The sequence below is a fragment of the Pistacia vera genome, unplaced genomic scaffold (genome assembly GCF_008641045.1).
Source record: "Pistacia vera cultivar Batoury unplaced genomic scaffold, PisVer_v2 Contig108, whole genome shotgun sequence".
Classification (NCBI taxonomy): domain Eukaryota; kingdom Viridiplantae; phylum Streptophyta; class Magnoliopsida; order Sapindales; family Anacardiaceae; genus Pistacia; species Pistacia vera.
Genome location: NW_022195115.1, coordinates 292,197 through 313,233, shown reverse-complemented (window position 1 = coordinate 313,233; position 21,037 = coordinate 292,197). Strand labels below are relative to the sequence as shown.

The 21,037-nt window shown below is 35.0% G+C and overlaps 1 protein-coding gene and 2 pseudogenes across 4 annotated transcripts; all 3 read left to right on the top strand.

The window, feature by feature from the left end:
* The first annotated feature begins 3,715 nt into the window (after positions 1 to 3,715).
* LOC116133799 lies at positions 3,716 to 10,380 on the top strand (annotated as a pseudogene).
* Positions 10,381 to 12,680: 2,300 nt separating this feature from the next.
* On the top strand, positions 12,681 to 16,274 carry LOC116133790 (annotated as a pseudogene).
* A 267-nt stretch (positions 16,275 to 16,541) lies between these two features.
* LOC116134117 (FHA domain-containing protein At4g14490-like) lies at positions 16,542 to 19,277 on the top strand. 4 transcript variants are annotated; one of them, XR_004128655.1, is made up of 3 exons: positions 16,542 to 17,902; positions 18,339 to 18,458; positions 18,930 to 19,277. XR_004128655.1 is itself a non-coding variant. In XM_031419811.1 (2 exons), exons 1-2 carry the CDS (start codon positions 16,623 to 16,625, stop codon positions 18,937 to 18,939), a joined length of 1,290 nt encoding a protein of 429 aa, XP_031275671.1. In that variant the 5' UTR covers positions 16,542 to 16,622; the 3' UTR covers positions 18,940 to 19,277. The 4 variants fall into 4 exon arrangements, 2 of the variants coding, with proteins under 2 accessions (XP_031275671.1, XP_031275667.1); XR_004128649.1 differs by having other exon boundaries at positions 18,339 to 18,520; XM_031419811.1 differs by lacking the exon at positions 18,339 to 18,458.
* Positions 19,278 to 21,037: the final 1,760 nt, after the last annotated feature.

Here is a 21,037-nt window from a genome sequence, read left to right as displayed (position 1 = left end):
AGGGGATACGATTGGTTTGGGTGGGGTTGTGTTGCGGGGAACTTCAAAAGTCGTCGGCGACGACCACAGTGGCGAAAGAAGTGGTGACGAGCAGGAGCCTACAAATTCAATGCTGACTAGGGACAAAGGAAGTGCAATGGAGGTAGGGGCGTGCAAGAGAGAGAGAGAAAAGAGATCCTCACTTTTGGTTGCTTTGATTGATTTTGAGTTGTTTGGGAGCAGTGGCGGATTACTTAATGACGAGTGGGGACCACGACCCCAATCAAACTTAAAAAATTCAAGATTCTATAAATATTATTTATTGTTGCATGTTTGCCCCCATAAGGACTGACATTTTGCCCATAAGACTTTGACATTTTGCCCACTATATGACTTTGACATTTTGGGAAAAGAAAAGATTTTTGGTTTTTGAACTCTTACCGCACTAGAAACAACAACACACTAAAACCTCTCTTCCCTTTTTCTTATGGTGGCAGGTGCTCTAACTCTCAAGCTCTCTCAGACTCTCACCAAACTCTCTCCAATCTGAACGGCTGAAATAACACTACTTTTCTCAATTTATCAAAAGGTAATGTCCCTAATCCTAAAGACTAAAATCCTAATTTTCTCTATTCATTCAATGTTTTACGTTTTAGACTTTTGTTATTGTAGTTTTCAATAAAATTGAGTATTATATATTAGAATTTGTGTTTACTAAACCTGAATCCTACTCCTAATGGCCAACCAGAGTCTTGGAAGGGGTCCTTACCATTTAGCAATGCGGCATGCCAAACGCCCCCACGCACAATGAAAAACAGGACAAAAAAATAAATTATCATCATCAGAATTAGGCCTCATTTACTGCTGATGGTTGGATTTGGAACTTGGATCATGTTACATGTATCATTCCAGTTTGTTCCTTTAATTTAATTGTTGTTGAGAAATAAGTTTGGTTTGGAGTGTATTTTAATTTTAATCCTCTCAATTGGGAAAGGCAAAAAATCAAAATGAAAAAGATTTATCATTGTTTTGGAATGAATAACGTAATGGAAAGAAAGTGGTTGAAAAAGTTTCCAAAGGGCAAATTGGATAGTATCATTTGGTTAAGACCATAAAAGCTTAAAAGAAAAAGGAGGATGTTAGTGGTTAATAACTTTTATCATATGGGTGTGTGGATGCGCACATGAAAAAAATTACTATTGCTGCTGTTACCATAAAGAAACAATTAATTAATTATAGAAATAATCACAATTCCACAACAATAACAAAGCTCAAAAAGAGTACAAGAACATCATGACATATTGTCTATGCATCATTTTGTAACAAGGTTTCTTCAAGACTCAAGTTTGACATTCAATACTATGTTGTATGACTAACACAACAAATCACAAAATCATTCAGACCCTATAAACCCAAAAGACCCAAAAAAGAAGAGTATGTAGAGACAAGATTGAGACATGGACAACAAATAGAGGGAAAAATATAGTTAGGAGGAGGAAATGGCGAAAAAGGGAGAAGGAATAATATGAGTAACGTTCTGCACCTAATTTCTGGAATAATACTGTTGTTTTTTCAGTTGAAAAGGTCGAGGGTTGAGCAAATAAGTGATACACAAACTGGTTTGAAGGAAACTGGAAATAGGTGGGAACAATATAATGAGATGTGCAAAAAATGTACATTGCCAATATATATAATAGGAGATAATTGATTGAGAAACAATTGACAGGATGGATACTAATAACAGTTCTTTGTTGACAATATCAAAACCTTTTAAAATATAACATAAACAACTAATATTTATGTTTGTAAAGATTAGCTTGAGAACATTATTTATGTATCTTTTCTTTCTTCTCATTAAATACTTACTAAGTCAATTTTAATAAAAGAGTGACTTCTTTTTTCATTAAATATGCATGATTCATGTTAAATGAGTCTAAAAGGAATCAAACCACAAAATATCACATTCTATTGTCTTTCCATTACTATGATTGTAAACACTACGGGTTACTATGTATGTAAATCACTATAGGTTATTATTCTTGTACAATTCCTATTGTTTTATTTGTTTTAAAACTTCTTATTAGGCATGCAATATGGATAAATTTCTCAAAAGAAAATTAGAATAGACCAATCATCCTCATCAGTCCAAGAAAGTAAAGCCAGATAAAGAAAATGATCCATTAAAAGAAAGTCATGTAGAAACTAGAAGCCATCTTGAAAAGATCTTCCATCTGATCTAGCTCTACGGCCTAAAATCAATATTATCATCCTAATTATAGGGATGCAATTTGAAGATTTTACTTGCAAAAGAGTTGTTGCCAGCCTCGAAATCATGCATTTCCACTGACAAAATTTGGAAAAGGATATCGTCGATTTAATCCTGCTTGGTTTGATGTGTATGGCGATTGGTGAGTATAGTGTGACCAAAGATGCCGCATTCTGTTTGTATTGTTATCTTTTTAGACCTTCCATTATAAGCCAAGTGGTAGTGACGCTTTCGTTAGTGAGGGATTTTGTCATGGAAGAAAACAGAATGCTTTCAAATTCATGTTGCCAGTCAAATAGTGCTCATAACCAAGCACGACAGAGTTGTGTGAATTAATGAATCAAAAGCAACATAATCGAAGTGGCTCTATCTAAGCATAGTCAAGTTAAGACTGAATACCAAACTCGCTTGATTGCATCCATTGTTGCATAGATTTCTTTTGCATCAAGGGTTGGCATCTATGGTCATGATGAAACTAAAGACTCGAAGAACCAAGGTAACTTTCTGGACTCTTATTTCTTAGCTCAGCATAATGACATTTTAGGAGCGTTGTTTTGAGAATGCACATGGGAACTTAAATTGATAGCACCAGTGATTCAGAAGAATTGTGAATGCTGTAGCAAATGAAACCACAAAAGCTATCATTAGTGATCTTGAGATGACATATTTTCAGTTTGATTTATGAGTTCGTGATGGTCAATTAAAGAACAAATGGCTATTGCCATAAATTATGTAGATAAAAAGGGTCATGTACGAGCGATTTCTGGCATTGTACATGTTAGTGACACAACTGCAGTATCACTTAAGATGGCTCTTGAGTCATTATTTTGTCAACAGGATTGAGTTTGTCAAGATTACGGGACAAGGTTTATGGGCAGTAATATGCAAGGAGAATTAATGGTCTGAAAAGTTTGATTTTGAGGGAGAATGAATATGCTTATTATGTTCACTGTTTTGCTCACAACTTCAGTTGACACTAGTAGTATTGCAAAAATCACATTTCTATGCTTTGTTTTTAGCTGGTTACTAATCTGAGTAAATGTTGTTAGAGGTTCGCAAGCGTCGAGAAATGCTTCGGGAGGGCCAAATTAATAAACTGTTCAAGCACTAGAAATTGGTGAGTTAGCAAGGACGAGGTTTGAATCAGAGACAAGTCTAAAACGAGTGTGTGATACACGTGGGGCTCGTATTATTATACATTGATAGACTTAATCCTTTTGTTATCCTTGTGGGCGAGGTGCTTGAGGTTATTGAAGAAGATGGTTTAAATCCTGAACAAAGGGGTGAAGCATGTATAATTAGATTTAATCTATTCCTTTGATTTTGCGTTTAACTTACATATGATGAAAAGTAATATGACAATTACCAATGAGTTGTCACAGCATTGTAGAGAAAGATCAAGACATTGTAAATGCTATGGCTCTAGTCAAAGTTTCCAAACAACGGTTACAATTGTTGAGAGATTGAAGGATGGGAATCTTTGTGAGTGAAGTTTCTTCATTTTGCCAAAAGCATGATATTGCCATTTTGAATATGGGTATGTTTGCAATTCGAGGGCGGCCACGATGGAGAGTTGAGCACATGACAAATTTGCATCACTATCGAGTTGAATTGTTTTATACTGTGATAGATATGCAACTTCAAGAACTATACTCGTTTCACGAGGTTAGTACTGACCTGCTTCTTGTATGGCATGTTAGATCCAAGTGATTCATTCTCTGCTTTGACAAACATAGTTGATCGTTTTGCCAGTTTTATCCATCTGATTTTTCTGCATTTGAGTTGATGGTACTTGAGAACCAGGCTGAGACTTGTGTTATTGACAGCGTTCTTTTGATGAATTTGCTAAGTTACAAGGAATTGGTGATTTGGCTAAGAATTTAGTTTGGTTTAAAAAGACATTGTATCCATTGGTGTATAAGCTTGTGAAACTTGCTTGGTTTTACCAATTCGATGCGACCGTTGAAAGGGCTTTTTTGCAATGATATATGAAAAGTCAGTTACGCAATCGAATGGGAGATCAATGGATGAACGATTGTTTGGTCACCTATATTAGAAAGATGTATTGATACAATTGACAATGAGATGATTATCCAACGTTTTCAGATATGAAAACTTGTGAGGACAATTGAAAAAGTTGTGTTTTTTGAATATATGTATTGTATTTTGTAACTTTTTGTTTAAGTTCATCCTAATGAAAAAAAAAAAAAAAAAAAGTAGTTATGATGGCTTAAATTTTATTTTATTTTTGTTATTTTTTTACCCCCATCCAGTAAAATTCTTGGATCCGCACTGTTAGGAGTGATTGTATGAGTTTTTGTTGAATTTGGGAGATTAGGGCTATGTTTGGCTTAGATTTTTATCCATATTCTGGATCCTATTCCCAAATATGTTTGACACATATTTCAAATATTACCCTATTTTTTTATTATTTTTAGACCCATAAGGTTATTAATTTCACTAAATATCCTAAAAAAAAAGTTTAAAAATTAACAAAAACACCCCCATCAACCCAACTTGTCAGATTCTGGCAACCACCGGGTGATAGCCGGAATCTGTACAATGGCCTAACTTCGACCAGAAATGGCCGAAAGTTCGCCAATGTGGCCTTTTCCGGCCAGATCCACCACGGATCTGGCCTTCAGCGACGGCCAAAGATGGCCGTGTTTGGCCTTTTCCGGCCGTCGACGTCCATAACAGACCATAGATCAGCTTTTTTCGGCTAGATCCACTATGGATCTGGCGTGAAAAGGCCATAACGACGTGTACAGACAGATCTGACCGATCTGTGCCGTAACAAAATTTTCGGCCCTATCACTATAGGTAGTGGGGGTGTGTTTTGTCATTTTATCGTTAGGGTCTTAATTAAATAGTAAACCTAAGATTTTTTTTTTAATTTTTAAAATTATCTCGTAATACTCTCCTATCCAATAACCCAATACTATCCTCAAAATTCTATCCAAAAATTATTAACCCCAACGTAAAAAACAGGCATTCTCCACTTACCCATTGGGGCCTAGAACATTTTTTTTAAAAGTCGCAATAAAAAACGGGCATTCTCGAGTCCGATTCACCCATTGGGACCTACCACTATTTTATAGAAAGTCACCATCGTGGTTGGGTGGCAATGTCCCTGTGGAAAATGTTTAGATTTCGAAGAGGCGCGTGCTTTTCCGGCCCCCAACCCAATAGCCTGTCGGCAACCTCTTTAATTTATAAATGTAACCAAATATTGTGCATTCCCAATGTGGGATTCCGCGGCAAGGGAATGAAAAGATTCATTTAAGACTTTCGTGATAACTGTTTTATTAATGGGATTAGCCGTGCCAATGCTATTGGGCCCTGGCTTTAGCTTAATTTTCTAATCATAAATAAGAGAGAAAGAAATAGAAAGATAAGGAAAATATAATCACCAATATGATAGCTTACGTGAGGAGGAGCAACGTGCAGCCAGTCGATTGAACATAGAACACAAGAGTTTTCATTTCGTTTTGTGTAGCTTCTCTTATGGGATTGGACCGATTGCACATCACACAATATTTAACTCTTCCTCAATGGTATATCCTTTTGTTGGGACTACTTCCTTTTTGTGGGACATGCCACATGCAGCAGCGAAACACAGAAACTGCTTAATCTTACAAAGATGTGTAATCTCTTTCTCCTCACTGTCATCCATTCCGGGCTGTTAAATTTAAATCAAAGCCAGTCAAACTTTTCTTTTTGGCTTGTTCATCAGTTTTTAATGAAAAGTTTGGTTTTATCATTAAAAACAATTGTATATGTAGCTGTAGCTGTAGCGTCGTCAAGAAAATGCCAGATTATATTGTCAACATGCTCTCAGTCCATTAAGTGATACCCAAGGTAAAACAATAAACGGCGACGGCACGCAAACCAGTCAGTAAATTATGCTTTGACTGAAAATCACATTAAATATTAAGTTATATATAAAGATAAATACATCGGTTAATCACTTTTTTTTTTTAATGATCAGACCTAAAGATTTTATGTACCATAAATTAATTTTTCAAAACCTTGAAAATACTGTTGGATAAAAATTTATGGGACTATTTCTATAACAATCTCCTAAGATCTTGGAATTATCGGTTAGATAAGAGTTTTCATGGTTACCATTAATAATCAATGAGAGATATTAAACTAAAAACTTCTTAAGTAATACATTTAAGAGTCCCTATTAAACCACCCTATCACTTAAAGTAGTTAAGAATAATAGAATAAAAAAAAAAATAAAAGAGAAAAAAATATGTAACAATAATAGAAAATATAACATTATTATTTATAGGTAAAAATAACTAAAAACACTGTTCTGTGATATGTTTATAATTTATAATTACCCCCGGTATTCGGATTGTGGTTCATAAATACATTTATACTTTGGTTTCACATGAGTCCACAGTGGCATAGTTTTAGTATTGGTTATTGCCAAAGGTTTATAACCAATTAAAAACTTATCAGATATAACCTGAAGAGGGCAAACAAGAAGCTGTGGAAATGGAAAACTCCTCCTCTCCATCTCTGTCACGTCCACAAGTTCTCTATCATCATAAACAGGACATAGCATTCCTCATTGCATAGCTATAGCTTTCTTGATTTACTACAAAGCTTCTTTTCTCTGCCAGGAACCCAAAACTAGAACCACACCCTTGTTACCGTGGCTTCTAGTCTTGCCGGAGAGCTGGTTCTCTCTTTATGTGGCTCGTAGGCCAAGCTTACCGTTGGCGTCCCGTCTATCGAACTGGTTCCTGAGAGATTACCGAAGATGATAAAAAGTTTCCGGCCATTGATGTGTTTATTTGTACTGCGGATCCAAAGAAGGAGCCCACGTGGAGGTAATGAATACTGTTTATCAGCTATGGCGCTTGATTATCCACCCGAGAAACTGCATGTTTATCTTTCAGACGTGGAGGTGCTTCAATAACTGACTGGCATGAAGGAAGCTTTTAAGTTTGCAAGGTCTTGGCTACCATTTTGTAAGAAGTATGGAATCAAAATATTTGCCCAAAGCTTATTTTTCTAGTAGTGAATATCAGTATGTGATTCTGGAAGGGCTGAGTTCATGGAAGAAAAAGCAAAAATTAAGGTTTGTGGATTATAATATTCATGAACAGTTGTTTAATTAAACTATTGTACTAGCTTTTTTAAATCACCAGTCAGGCTGTTACCACACCTATTTTTCTGGTTGATTAATAATGTCTAAACAATTACAGGGGTGTAGTTTTACTTGTAATAATTTATTTTGTTTTATTGTAGATATAAAGGGTTTTACAGAAAAACCAATCTTATAAAGTTTTTTATATAAATTGTAAGATAATGATTAAATAAAATGATCAAAAAGTTAAACTCATCATACTTCTTCTTTTATTATTATTATTTTTTGTCATATTAATTTATATAAAACTTTATAAAATTTATTTATTATTTAATATTATTCTTTTGGTTTTGTTTGTTAATCTATTCATGTGATAGTTTATTTCTTTGACTATATTAACGTTTATATAGTATGTAAAACATTTTGACTGATTAATTATCTTAATTATTATATTATTCTCTAATTCAAAATTACGATAAGAAAGAATACCTTTAATATTCAAGAACTATTTTGATGTAGCCAAAGGCTTAAAGTACATCAGAGACATAATAATTAAAATGTGTTTGAATGCAGGAAAAGTATGAAGCGTTCAAGGAACGGGTATAAGAGCTGCAGAGAAGGGGCAGGCTGAGGACAAAAACGGTCAGATCAGTACTGGAGCCCATCCTTCTCTGATCGAGGTTTATTTCATTACTTTAAATTAATGGCTCCTTTCATCAGTCTGGTCCAGTAATTAACCACATGTTCCCCAATAGCTACAGCCTACGGCATATCACAATCTGAGTGAACTTGATAAAAAGAGTACCCAAAGCTGTTATTAACATATCAATGTAAGTTGTAATTTTTTTGAAATCAAAATTTGCAGGTAATAAATGAAAAGGATAATGAAGCAACAGAACAGGTTAAGATGCCTCTTCTGTTTATGTTTCCCGTGAAAAAAGGCCTTCTCATCCTCACCATTTCAAGGCCGGAGCTCTGAACGTCCTTGTAAGAGCTACTCGTAGTTAACATGTATACATAAAGTCATTGAACGATATTGCATGAATATTATGGTTAAAATATTTTGAATATTACAGCTTCGAGTTTCTGGTGTGATAAGCAACTCTCCTATATGCTAGTGCTGGACTGTGACATGTACTGCAATGACCCAACTTCGGCTAGGCAAGCTATGTGTTTCATTTTGATCCCAAGATCTCTATCGTAGCATTTGTTCAATTTCCTCAGACATTTATAATCTCAGTAAAAACGATATCTAGACAGTGAGATTCGATCAATATTTCGGGTATGCCAATTCAACACAATTTTGGTTCACTTATATTTGCCTCTTTTTTTTTTTTTTTTTTTTTTTTGGTTATGGGGGTGTTCGGATTATCTTTCGCACCATTCGATTAATCTCTAACCCCAAACAAGACTTCCAAACAGACAAGCCTACCGTCCGTAACCAACAATATTAGCAACCTTTTTTGTGACTTGAATCTAAGACCACAAGGGGAGCAAACCCTTCACCCTAAAGCCTTTACCATTGGCCAATCCATTCTTAGTTATATTTGCCTATGTTGTTGATTCGAACATATTTGCACCATTTCAGATATCATGGTATGGTTTGGATGGACTAAAGGGACCTGTCTTGTCTGGTACAAATTTTTATATTAAGAGGGAAGCACTCTATGGCATTTCTTTACAGAAAGGTAACTTGGTTTGTAATTAACTATTTTGCATGTATATCATTAGGATATATAATTAAATTCTCTCTTAAATAGTACCTTTGTTTATTATTGATAACAGGTTTGGATCTCATAGAGCTGAAGAATTGTTTCGGTCAATCCAACGAGTTCCTCAAATCTCTTCGTGCAGACCATAAGTCTATCATTGATGATGGTAGTGATTCTTCTAGTAAATTGCTGCCAGAGACCAAAGTTTTAGCCTCCTGTGCTTATGAAGATAACTCAAAATGGGGTGAAGAGGCAAGTATTAATTACCACATTTTGAAAACTTGAAATGATACATCATGTTTGTTTGTTTAATCACCTGGTTGTGGTTACAGGTAGGTTTTATGTATCATTCTCTTTTTGAAGATTACTTCACTGGATTCAAAAGTTTGCACTGCAAGGGATGGAAATCAGTGTATCTTAACCCATCAAGGCCACAATTTTTGGGTACTTCTACCACCAATTTAAACGACTTGCTGACTCAAGGCACGAGATGGGGCTCAGGATTGGCTCAAGTTCTTATTTCAAAGTTTAGTCCACTGATATATGGGCCGCCCAGGATGTCCTTACTGGCGAGCATGGGCTATGCAGAACTTGCATCTTTCTCCATTTATTTCTTCCCTCTCTGGTGTTTTGCCACTATTCCTCAACTTTGCCTCCTCAATGGCATCCCTTTGTTCCCTAAGGTAACACCCTTCCTTTCTCATTCTATCATTTCTTCTTCTTCCCTATGTTTATTTCTATTGGATATTCCCCGGATACTTCATTTGTTTTTTACTCACAGGTTTCGGACTCCAAATTTTACATATTCTTATTCATCTTTCTATCATCATTATCTAAACATTTATATGAGGTTCTTAAAACGGGAGGATCAATCAGGATATGGAGAAATGAACAAAGGATATGGATGATAAAAGGGGTTACATGTTATTTCTATGGGACTTTAAATGCCATAATGTCGAAGCTTGGATTGTCAGAAGCTAGTTTTGTGCCCACGAACAAAGCTGATGATGATGAACAAGCTAAGCGATACACTCAGGGCATATTTGATTTCCAGACTTCAACCATGTTCCTTGCTCCATTGGTTACCTTGACTATTTTGAACATTGTAGCTTTCTTTTGGGGAGTTCTTAGATAATTATCACTGGAGATTGGGAGAAGATGTTTGCACAAGTTTTACTCATTTTATATATTGATAGGGTTACGCAATCATTGAAGGGATGTTTTGTAGGAAGGACACAGGCCGCATTCCACCATATATGACAATGTTGTCTGCTATATTATCAGTCATTTTCTTGTCTTTGGGCTCTATTGTTTAAGTATTGAGTGTCATTTATAAATTAATGCGTTTCAATTATATTGTAATTTACAATTACATGTAAACCCATTGATGGTTTAAGTATTTGATGAAATTTGAGACTGATGTTTCCTATATGTCAAAAGCGAATGCATTAAATTAAATAATGTATTTAAGACACATTTATTTAAAGACTTTTCGGAAGTCTAAAATCCCCTGTTTTTTTTCTGTGTTCTTGCTCCTATTTTATAGGGTAGATGTCATGAAGTTTATGATAAGTTGATAATGATGCTAATGTTTAATAGATAATATGAGGATCATATTCGTTGATAACAAAGCTATTGACAAATATTTTACAAACTAGTAATCAGGCTTCAAAACAAATTCTCCCTTTAATTCTATCTACTTTGAGGAGAGTATACTCCAAACAAATATAAAGATTATTGGGTAGATCCGTCGTGGAACAATTTAGGAGAATCATGAGTTGATTGATTAATTTGAAGAGACAAGAGGAAATTTTGTCTCTTTCTTTCGCAAAAGTCTAAAACAGGAATCTAATTTAACAAAACAAGATCTTCTATTCTAAGATTACAATAAACAATAAACACAATTTAGAGTGTTAAAAGAGAGTATATATTCTATGGTTAATTACGTGTTAATTTAGGGGTTAACATGCGTAACAATTAATAATTAGAAACAAATATAGTAATAACAGTCTATAAAATGGGAGAAAAAAAAATATAAACGAATAGGCAAGCATATTCACCTATAAGTATAACACATTTTTTTTAAATAAGAGGATGTCATTTAGTGCAGACTATATAATTACGTTTTCTGAATGAAAATTACCAGTTAATGTCATTGTTCATGTAATAAATACAAAATCCCTAATTAATCTAAATTAATTTAAGTATTTTCTTTTTTCTTGCTCTGTCACCTATTGACATTCTATGATATTAGTCATGAATTTAGTCATTTAGAGGACATTTCTAATTTACAAATAATTCCTACGGGCACGTCATAGCAAAGAACTAGAGAACATATATTATGGAACGGAATGTGACGTAGAACCATTAGATCAAATTCTCTTAACGTAAGCATTCATATATAAGCCTGCTTACTTGAGATACTGGCCTCGGCCTAGTTAGTAAATACGGATAGGAAAAAAAAAGGTACAAAAATTTTACGGATATAATACGGTAAATAGTGAAAAAATATTTATAAAATTTGTCTATGAAATTCGGATCGAGAAAAATACGAGTTTATACGGTGCATATCAATAATACGTTTGAATCTTAATTTAACATTTGTATGGACTATCTAGTTAAAATCAATATAGCATTTCAAATGCAAAGTATTCAATTAACCAATAACACAAAAACAAATATATAAATGATTTCAAATTATAGTCTCCCAACTCAAATATAATATTTAGCCAAGATTTAACTTAGTAAAAAAACAAAAGTTAAGTCTTAACAAAGCCAAAATTAAGTCGAATGCATGAAAGCTTAGGGGTGGCAATGATTTACCATATTTTGTTGGGAAGAAGTTTTTAAATAATGGTCAACTGGATGCAATATAAAATAAGATCTTCTGAGATGTATCAGTCCAATCAAATTAAATTGCAAATAAATTTCTTTTTTTTTTTTTTTTTTTGATTTACTTTATTTGCTTCCATGTCTCAAACGTGCTATCCACGATATTATAATTCAGATCTATTAGGAAAAGAAATAAAAGATTAAGCAAATAGAATACTACTATAAAAAGGACTGAAATTTTAGTGTTGAAAATAGAAAATTCCAGCAATTAAAGCAATCTACTTGGCAATGCTTAACCAGAATTATCTCATTATTAAACCTATCACATTACTATAACAAAAACATAATAATTGTTTCTTTGATATTTTTAAATACAAAATATATTTAAAAATATTTTGGTACCGTGTGAAGGTGGCAATTGGCAAAGCATAAATTTAAAGAAAAAAAAATGTGCTGCCTGCCGTCTCAACTATTAAAGGTTTGCATGATTAATTACATAGTGTATTGTAATGCGATAAATTAAATGGTTTTGTTTATTATTTATCTATCATGTTATTCATATCATTACTGACTGGTGTTAAATCACGATGTTAATTTTGTCTGGTATATGATTACTATTTTGTTCTCTTTAACACTATTGAACTAATAAAATAGACGGAGGCCGCAAATTCCAAGCTACAAAGGACAATCCTCCTCCAGCTATGCACATTGATTTGGCCATACACATATAAGGCAAATTTGAACTTCTTCAATCATACGCCACCATTAATAAAAATACCAGGAAATGTCTTATGGTCAATTGGGGCAACAGATAAACCTTCACTCAATGTTATTGGTAGTTTGTACGTAAATGAATAAACCACAACTGTTAATTTAAAGATAATTTTCAAGATTAATTACTGAACAAAACTAAGCATCTTACATTCTATATGCCATTTTAATGGCATGCAAGTTCACAGAACATATAAGGAAATCTATAAAAGGAGAATTAACAAGTTGTGAGCTATAAATCATTCCCAGCCAAGTCGAGAAATCAAGAAAAACTATGGAGGTCGAATCAGCTCTCATCGTAAAGTTCACCAATCTCGAGCCAAAAGCAGGGTTCATGGTTTCTTCCACTGACAGCCGTATCGTTCTTGCTTTATTATCGCCTCACAATCTTTTCCACAAAGCAATACACTACCATCCTTTGCATGGGCTCTCATCACTGTCTCCGAGTTCATTCTCGCCTTCATTTGGGCACTCACACAAGCCTTTCGATGGCTCCCGGTGACCCGTTCAGTTTCAGTTGAAAACATTCCTAGTGATGTTAGTTTACCGGAATTGATGTGTTTGTATGCACGGCTGATCCCAAAAAGGAGCCGACTGTGAGGTTATGAACAATGTTATATCGGCCTTAGCACTTGATTATCCACCGGAGAAATTGTCTGTGGTCTTCGGATGATGGAGGTTCTTATATAAGTGTGTATGCTATAAAGAAGCATTTGAATTTGCTAAGAGTTGGACCCCTTTTGCAAGAACAATGGCCTCAAAACGAGTGTCCTGAGGCTTATTCTCGATGTTAGCTGATGATGAGAGGCTTTTTTGGAGTGATGAATTCAAGGTCCAGGAGGAGGGATTAAGGTTGGTGTGTTTCATTTATGTTGGTAATACTACTATAATCTTCTGCAGAATCAACACTTCAATTAGCTGATGTTATAAATATATATACATCTATCACCTGTACAGTCAAAGTATGAAAATTTCAAGAGCAATGTGGAGAAGTAGGTGAAAAGATGAAAACAATTGCGTGGCGATGGACCGACCCTTTGTTGAGGTATGTATAAATTAATCATATGGGTAACTCTTGATACTTATTTGAAGGGGATTTTTACGATCAGATTAAACCCGTTTAATTAATGATCCAGATGCAAATCTATTAAAAAGTAGTTTAATTAAAGTCATTTCATAAATTGATCCCATAATACCTTAATTTAATAAAAATTCTTGTATATGTACTTAATGTTAAATAACTAGAGACTTAATCAGTAATTTCTTTTAATTTGTTGACATCTAGCATTGAGGTCAGTATGATATCTTGACCACCCAGTCGAAGTTTTAAGTGATTCTATTGTATCTCTATGCTGAGTTGATTTGGATTGGAAACCATCGAACAAAAGAAACAACAAACCATAGAGGAAATAACGTAGTAGCTGACTAGCTCCCATAGCAACAAATTTCAGATACTCCTGGAAGAACAGCCGAAAGGAATAGGGGCAGCGAAGAAATTATTTGAAATAATTAAGATATCAACTATTTCATTAAAAAAAAAAAAAAAAAAATACCAAGATGCCTGGCCTTGTCTATGTCTGGCCTATTCCTTTTTGTAGTAAATTTTTCTTTTTTTTGGTAGATAATACATGACAATAGAAAGGATAATATAGAGTACAAAGATGAGCAAACCAAGATGCCTGGCCTTGTCTATGTCTCACGTGAAAGAAGACCGTCCTTTCCTCATCGTTTCAAAGCTGGAGCTCTCAACACCCTTGTAAGTACACACATTCTCTGTGTCTCTCATAAATTTACACATTGATGCATCAAATTTAAATGAAATTAGCAGTATTTAATGAACCATACTATTGCAGCTTCGAGTTTCTGGGATAATCAGCAATGCCCCCTACATTTTGGTTTTGGACTGTGACATGTTCTGTAATGACCCAAATTCTGCTAAACAAGCAATGTGCTTTCACCTTGATCCCCAGATGTCGCATAATCTCGCTTTTGTTCAATACCCCCAAGTTTTCTATAATGTCAGCAAGAATGATATCTATGATGGACAATCTAGGTCTGCTTACAAGGTACATGAAACAATTCCTATTCCTTGCCTTCAGATCAATTAAAGAAAAATTCTTGTTCATCGGAAGTATTTATTTAAGTTTTGCTCTACTTAATTCAGACGAAATGGCAAGGTATGGATGGGCTAAGAGGACCATTGCTGTCAGGCACTGGCTTTTACATGAAGAGAAATGCGTTATTCGGAAGTCCAAAGCAAGAAGGTAAAAATGTTGACCTGAACTGGCTGGGTATGATTAGCTCTTGTATGGAGTTTACATTTTGTTCACAAGTTATAATATTTGTTTGTCAGATAAGTACCTTGCTGAGCCTGAAAAGAATTTCGGTACTTCTGGCAAGCTCATAGAGTCGCTCAAGTCTAACAAAGAACAAGATGTCACTAGGCAGGAAGATTCATCAGATTCTATTGTGGCAGAGGCCAAACGTTTGGCCTCTTGTTCATATGAAGAAAACACAAAATGGGGTAAAGAGGCAAGTGATCCATTCTACTAAATATCATTTATCCTTGCTGAAGTTTGCTTTTAATACCACATAAATGAAGCTTAAAGCTCTGAATACTGGATACAGGTTGGGTTCTCGTATGATTGCTTGTTGGAGAGTACATTCACTGGATATCTGTTGCACTGCAAAGGGTGGAAGTCGGTGTACCTTTATCCGAAAAGGCCATGTTTCTTAGGCTGCACCACCATTGACATGAAGGATGCCATGGTACAGCTTATGAAGTGGAGCTCTGAATTGATCAAAATAGCTCTCTCCAGATTCAGCCCTCTCACTTATGGGATGTCAAGAATGTCCTTCTTTCAAAGTATGTGCTATGGATACTTCACATTCCAGCCCCTTCTTTCCGTGGCGCTTCTCTTGTATGGCATAGTTCCCCCATTATGCCTCTTGAGTGGCACTACCTTGTACCCCAAGGTAAACTGTCTAAGCAAAATTCCGCTTTTCCTTATTAAACTTCTCTGATGAATTCAATGTCTAATGGTGCAGCTAATTGCTTTTATTGCCATCAATGTCAGGTTTCAAGTCCATGGTTCGCGGTGTTTTCGACTGTGTATTTTTCCTCCCTTTTTCATCATGCATATGAGGTCCTTTCAACCGGTGGCACATTCAAAACAGTTTGGAATGAACAAAGAATTTGGATAATAAAATCAGTTTCTGGAAGCCTATTTGGGTGCTTAGACATGATGATGAAGCGAATTGGCATAAAGAAAGCAAACCTAAGATTAACCAACAAGGCTGTGGACAAAGAAAAGCTTGAGAAATATGAGAAGGGTATCTTCGATTTCGAGGGAGCCAAAATGTTTACAGCTCCATTGGCAATCTTGGCATTGTTAAACATGGTGTGCTTCTTTGGTGGGGTGATTAGAGTGGTCCTACAAAATAATATGGAACAGATGTTTGGGCAGGTGTTCCTCTCTTCTTTAAATTTGATTCTCAGTTTACCAATACTTGCAGGGATGATTGCCGGCAAGGGCAAATAAAACAGCACTGAGTTCTTCTACTCTTGTTCTTTGTTATGCAATAAGTTTGAAATTATATTAGTAATGTAACTAGAAATTGTTTCAAGTAATAAAATCTTGTTGATTATGATTATATGCAACAATAAAATTATTGCATTTAGTATGCGTAGGATTTTTAATTTATTGTTTTTGCACTTTATATTAAAATAAGGAAAAGAAATTATTAAAAAATAATAATAATATATTTAAAAGATAATTCACGTGCAGTGCACGTGAGGGGATTACAAAATTTAATAGAGGGAAGACCGGCCGCCCAATTCACGATTCAAAAAATTCTCAGTCTTTACTGATTTTCTCTGCTCAAAAAGACAAGTAGAAGAAGAACCCTCGAATCCTTCTACAAATTTCTCACTTTCTCAGAGCTCCAAGTACAGATGGAGCCAGGTTTGAAGCTAATCCTGGTCCAAGGCCCACGCTCTGGCGAAACGCTTGAGTTTGAACCGGGAGCCACCATCCGGATCGGGCGAATTGTGCGCGGCAACAACGTTACGATAAAGGACGCCGGCATCTCCTCCAAGCACCTTATAATCGGATTCGAATCCGGGAAATGGACTGTCCAAGATCTGGGCTCCTCCAACGGCACCGCCCTCAACTCCTCCAAACTCCCCCCTCATACGCCCGTCGAACTCCACGAAAACGACACAGTTAAACTCGGAGAGTACACCTCGATCTCAATCAAGTTAATGACGGAAAACAGCCACGAGGAGTCGGTGAAGCCGAGAAGGAATCCTACGCGTCAAGTGAACGTGAGAGCCACTAGATCTAGGAGTAAGAAGAATGAAGAGTGTTTGGAGAATGAGGGATTAATTGAGTGTGGAGCGGTGGAGAAAGAGGTTAAGATTACAAGAAAGGGTAGGGGAAAGAGAAAGATTTTACAAGAAATGCCACCAGAGAATAGTGAAGTTGTTCAAATTGAAGGCGAAGAGGAATTGAAACCGCAGCAAATGCCAGCGGAGGGTGAGAGAGTTCAAATTGTTGATAAAGGAAGAGTGAAAGATATTAAAGAGAATGATGTAAAAATTATCCGAAAGGGTAGGGGAAGGCAGAAAGCTTTAAAGGAAATGCCACTGGAGAGTTGTGAAGTTAAAATTGAAGGTAAAGAGAATTTGGAAGCGGAGCAAGTGCCAGGAGAGAGAGATGAAGTTCAAACTATGGATAAAGAAAACGTGAAAGATGTTAAAGAGAAATATGTCAAAATAACGCGTAAGGCTAGAACCAGGAGGAAAGGTCTCCAGGAAATGCCACGGGAAAGTAGTGAAGTTCAAATTAAAGATAGAGAGAATTTGAATTCACAGAAAATGCCACGAGAGAGTGATGAAGTTCACATCGTCGATAAAGAGAACACGAAATTAGTAGAAGTAAGTGGCAGAGATGTTAAAGAGATTAGTAGTAATAGGGTTGAAGATAAAGAAAATGTAGAATTAGGAGAAGTAAGTGGTGGAGATGTCAAAAAGAGTAGTTGTAATAAGGTTGAAGATAAAGAAAAATTTGGGGATTTGGAGACAATGACTCTGGAGCAGTGGTTCCATTACATGGAGGTTTATTTGCCAAAGCAGATAATTGAAGCGACTGAGGAGATGATAGTGGGGATGAAAATGAAGGCGGAGAGAGTTCGTCAGTATGTGATAGAGGAAAAGAAGAAGAAGGGCAAACAGTAAGTGTTGGGCACTTAGGATCTCTTTGTTAATTAGTATTTCAATAACCCTTTACTTTGTGAAATAAGTTCTGTTTTTCCTTGAGTTAAGAATTGCTTGTGTGGTATGCGTTGTTGTTATGCTAATTACGGGTCCTTAATTCTCCATGCTATATATGATTTTGTTTCAAAATTTTGAAGTAATTGATCTATGAGGTTCTATAGGGTGGGAATTTTCCCTGTGGAATGAGTCCCTGCTTTTTTCCACTGATTTTGAAAGGGAATGTAGGCTACATTTAGGAATAAGTTATTCCTGGGGAATGACAAATTAAGGGCATTATCAAAAATATGCTTCCTGTGCGTCATCCTTGTGTGGTATGCGTTGTTGTTATTCTAATTACGGGTCCTTAATTCTCCATGCTATACATGATTTTTTTTTTTTTTTTTTGAAGGAAAGATTATGGTGCGTGATCGGATTAGAATGGAAATGTTAGCACCAAAGGAGAGGGAGAACTATAGATCATGTTGGAGATTAGGTGTTTTCCTGAGAGACCTATGACATTTTGGCGATCACAAAGTATGGAAAGAGTCCGACTAGTAAAATCAATACGTTTTCTGGTTATTCATTGATATCAACTAGTAGGCCCCTAACACCCAATTTGTGCATTTCTTTATTTCTTAAATATGCATATGTGTATTTCGACTTGGTGAAGCTTTGACAAATGAATGATATTATTAATGAAGTTAATATTTTTTTCAGTTAAGTTGCAATGCTGCTGCCCCGTTTTTCCAATTCAGAAAATGATCTTTGTATTGCTCAAATTGAAATGGTTGGGGACATGGTTCTTACCACATCTTCCTAGATCCTAATTGCTCATTCATTTTTGGCCTCAAATTATATGTTTGTGGATTGCTTTGATTTGCATGATAAGGAATCAATATTCTTATTCCCTTCTTGTTGCATGACAATCTTCAGTATTTTCATTTTAAAGTTTTAGTTCACTGTTAATTTCTTAACATCTTTGTTATTTTACATACTTGTGATCAGATGTGGTTGAGATCGCTCTGATCTATTGGCAGTTCGGCGGATCTGGTCCTGAATTTTAGACGATGGGCTCCATTTGAATTGACTGATTAAGGGAGTATAACTTGCATTGTACAGCTAAGTTTAGCATTATCTTCCCTTGATTGCTCATCTTTCTAATTCTATTCGGATCAATGCTTTAGATTCCATGTCTATTTACTAAGTGGTCCAATAGTTTCACTGTTAAAATTTAGGTGTTACATTGGATAACTGAAATCTCAACCCATTTTCAGAGACAACTCTTTTACCTGTATTTGTAAAATGTAGATAGGGATTTGAAATGCAAGCTTTGATGTCAGTTATTTATTTGCTTCTTTGGTAGTATATCCTTCAATGCTAGTAAATGATCCTATAAATCTCATGAATTCAGCAATATATTGTATTGCTGTTGGCTGTTGCTTTGTACTTCTGGTCTAGTTCTTGATAAGCCGTTCCAGTCCTGGATTACAAACTTTTTCACTGTCATTGTCGTGTTACCATTGTTTATGATTGAATCTGAAATCAAAGTTGTTTGCTTTGACAGTAAAGTTCTCTGATGAGTTAAATCTCGTTTCTTAAAGTTCTCAGTACTTCAGTTTAGCTTAACTGCATCATATTAAGTGACAGAAATTTTCTGGTTTAGTAGTTAATTTTCATAATGATGATTAGCTTTAAACGGACTTGACCAATTTTTAGTTGATATGATCAAATTTGAGTTGATATTTACTTAAACTGGTTCTCATTTCCTGCTTCAAGTTTTTGTTTTCTCATGTCACTTGGGCCTTATTTGGATTTGGATACAGTCTCATTCTTGGAGTTGGGCTTTTTTAGGGGATTGTAGTCCAATTTTAACACTCAAATGGTTTTGTTTATTTTTAGCATTTTTTCCAATATTTGATTCTGAGAATATGAAATCAGCAAATTGCAAACCTATTGGAAATTTAATCATGGAGCGAAAGTTTATCTAGATAATCTAAATTATCTGAGGCTAAAATATTTTTACTATTACTGACTTATTAATATTATAAAGTAATTATATATGATTTCCTAACAATAAATTTTTAATTAATATTTAAAAATTTAATTAAATTTCATACTGTTCAGTTAGTTATTTACTTATAGATGCATAGCATTGAGTAGTTTTTGACAGTGTTTTAAAACCCAGCTTGACCCAACTTGTTGAATCGGGACTCGGGGTCTTCACTAGGTCAGGTTACTAATTTTACTATTTATTGAAAACCTTAAAAATTAGGATGTCGATCGACGAACAATTGAAAGTTGGGGGGTTTTGAAGAGGAATGGCCAGTGAGTGGAATGATGGTGATGGAGGTGATTTCTAGTAAGTGAATCAATCAAAAATCGCAAAAATAAATCGTTGCGATTGGCGATGCGAATGGGGGAGGGGTGAGATGAGTTTTGGTTAGGAAGTTAAGAGGGGTGTTTTCATGGTGATGGGGGGTGTAACGCGCTTTATTTGTTGACGTTGACAGTAATTTTGGGGTGTTTTTATTAGATTTTAAACTTATAGAGACTCACAAAATTTGTAAGGATGTTTTTATTGGATTTTAAACTTTTAGACATCAGTTTGACGCACCGGTCAACCCAGGACCTGGCGACTTGCCAGGTTTTCACCGGTGAAATGTCACAATTTTTTTTTTTTTTTTTTTGGACTGGTTGCCAAGGGAAGCTATGGTTCGATTGGGCAGTGGAGAGTGGACCGATCAGCGGTCCAACTTCAACAGCGACAGGAAATTTCAACGAGACTTATTTCACGGGAAAGAATAGACAAAAAGCTTATACAAACAGTGACGTTGATTATCATATGATTCATCATTACATAATATTAATAAAGGAGACTTTTCTTGTATTTAGAATAATTTTTTTACGAACAGACTATATTAATTTAAACAAAATTTGACATAGTTGTTACTTGATATGTTTTGGTTGATATATCTAATTCTTTACTTTCCTAATACAAAAAAAAAAAAAAGGATTTGTTGGGTAGAAAACAGCTTTCGGAACCACATGAAACGAATCTAAATATATGATCTGGAAGAAAAAAAAAAAAAAAAAAAAAAAAAAAAAAAAACATA

Excerpts from the sequence above, each read along its gene's own strand:
- LOC116134117 (XM_031419807.1), top strand. The coding sequence starts at position 16,623 with ATGGAGCCAGGTTTGAAGCTAATCCTGGTCCAAGGCCCACGCTCTGGC.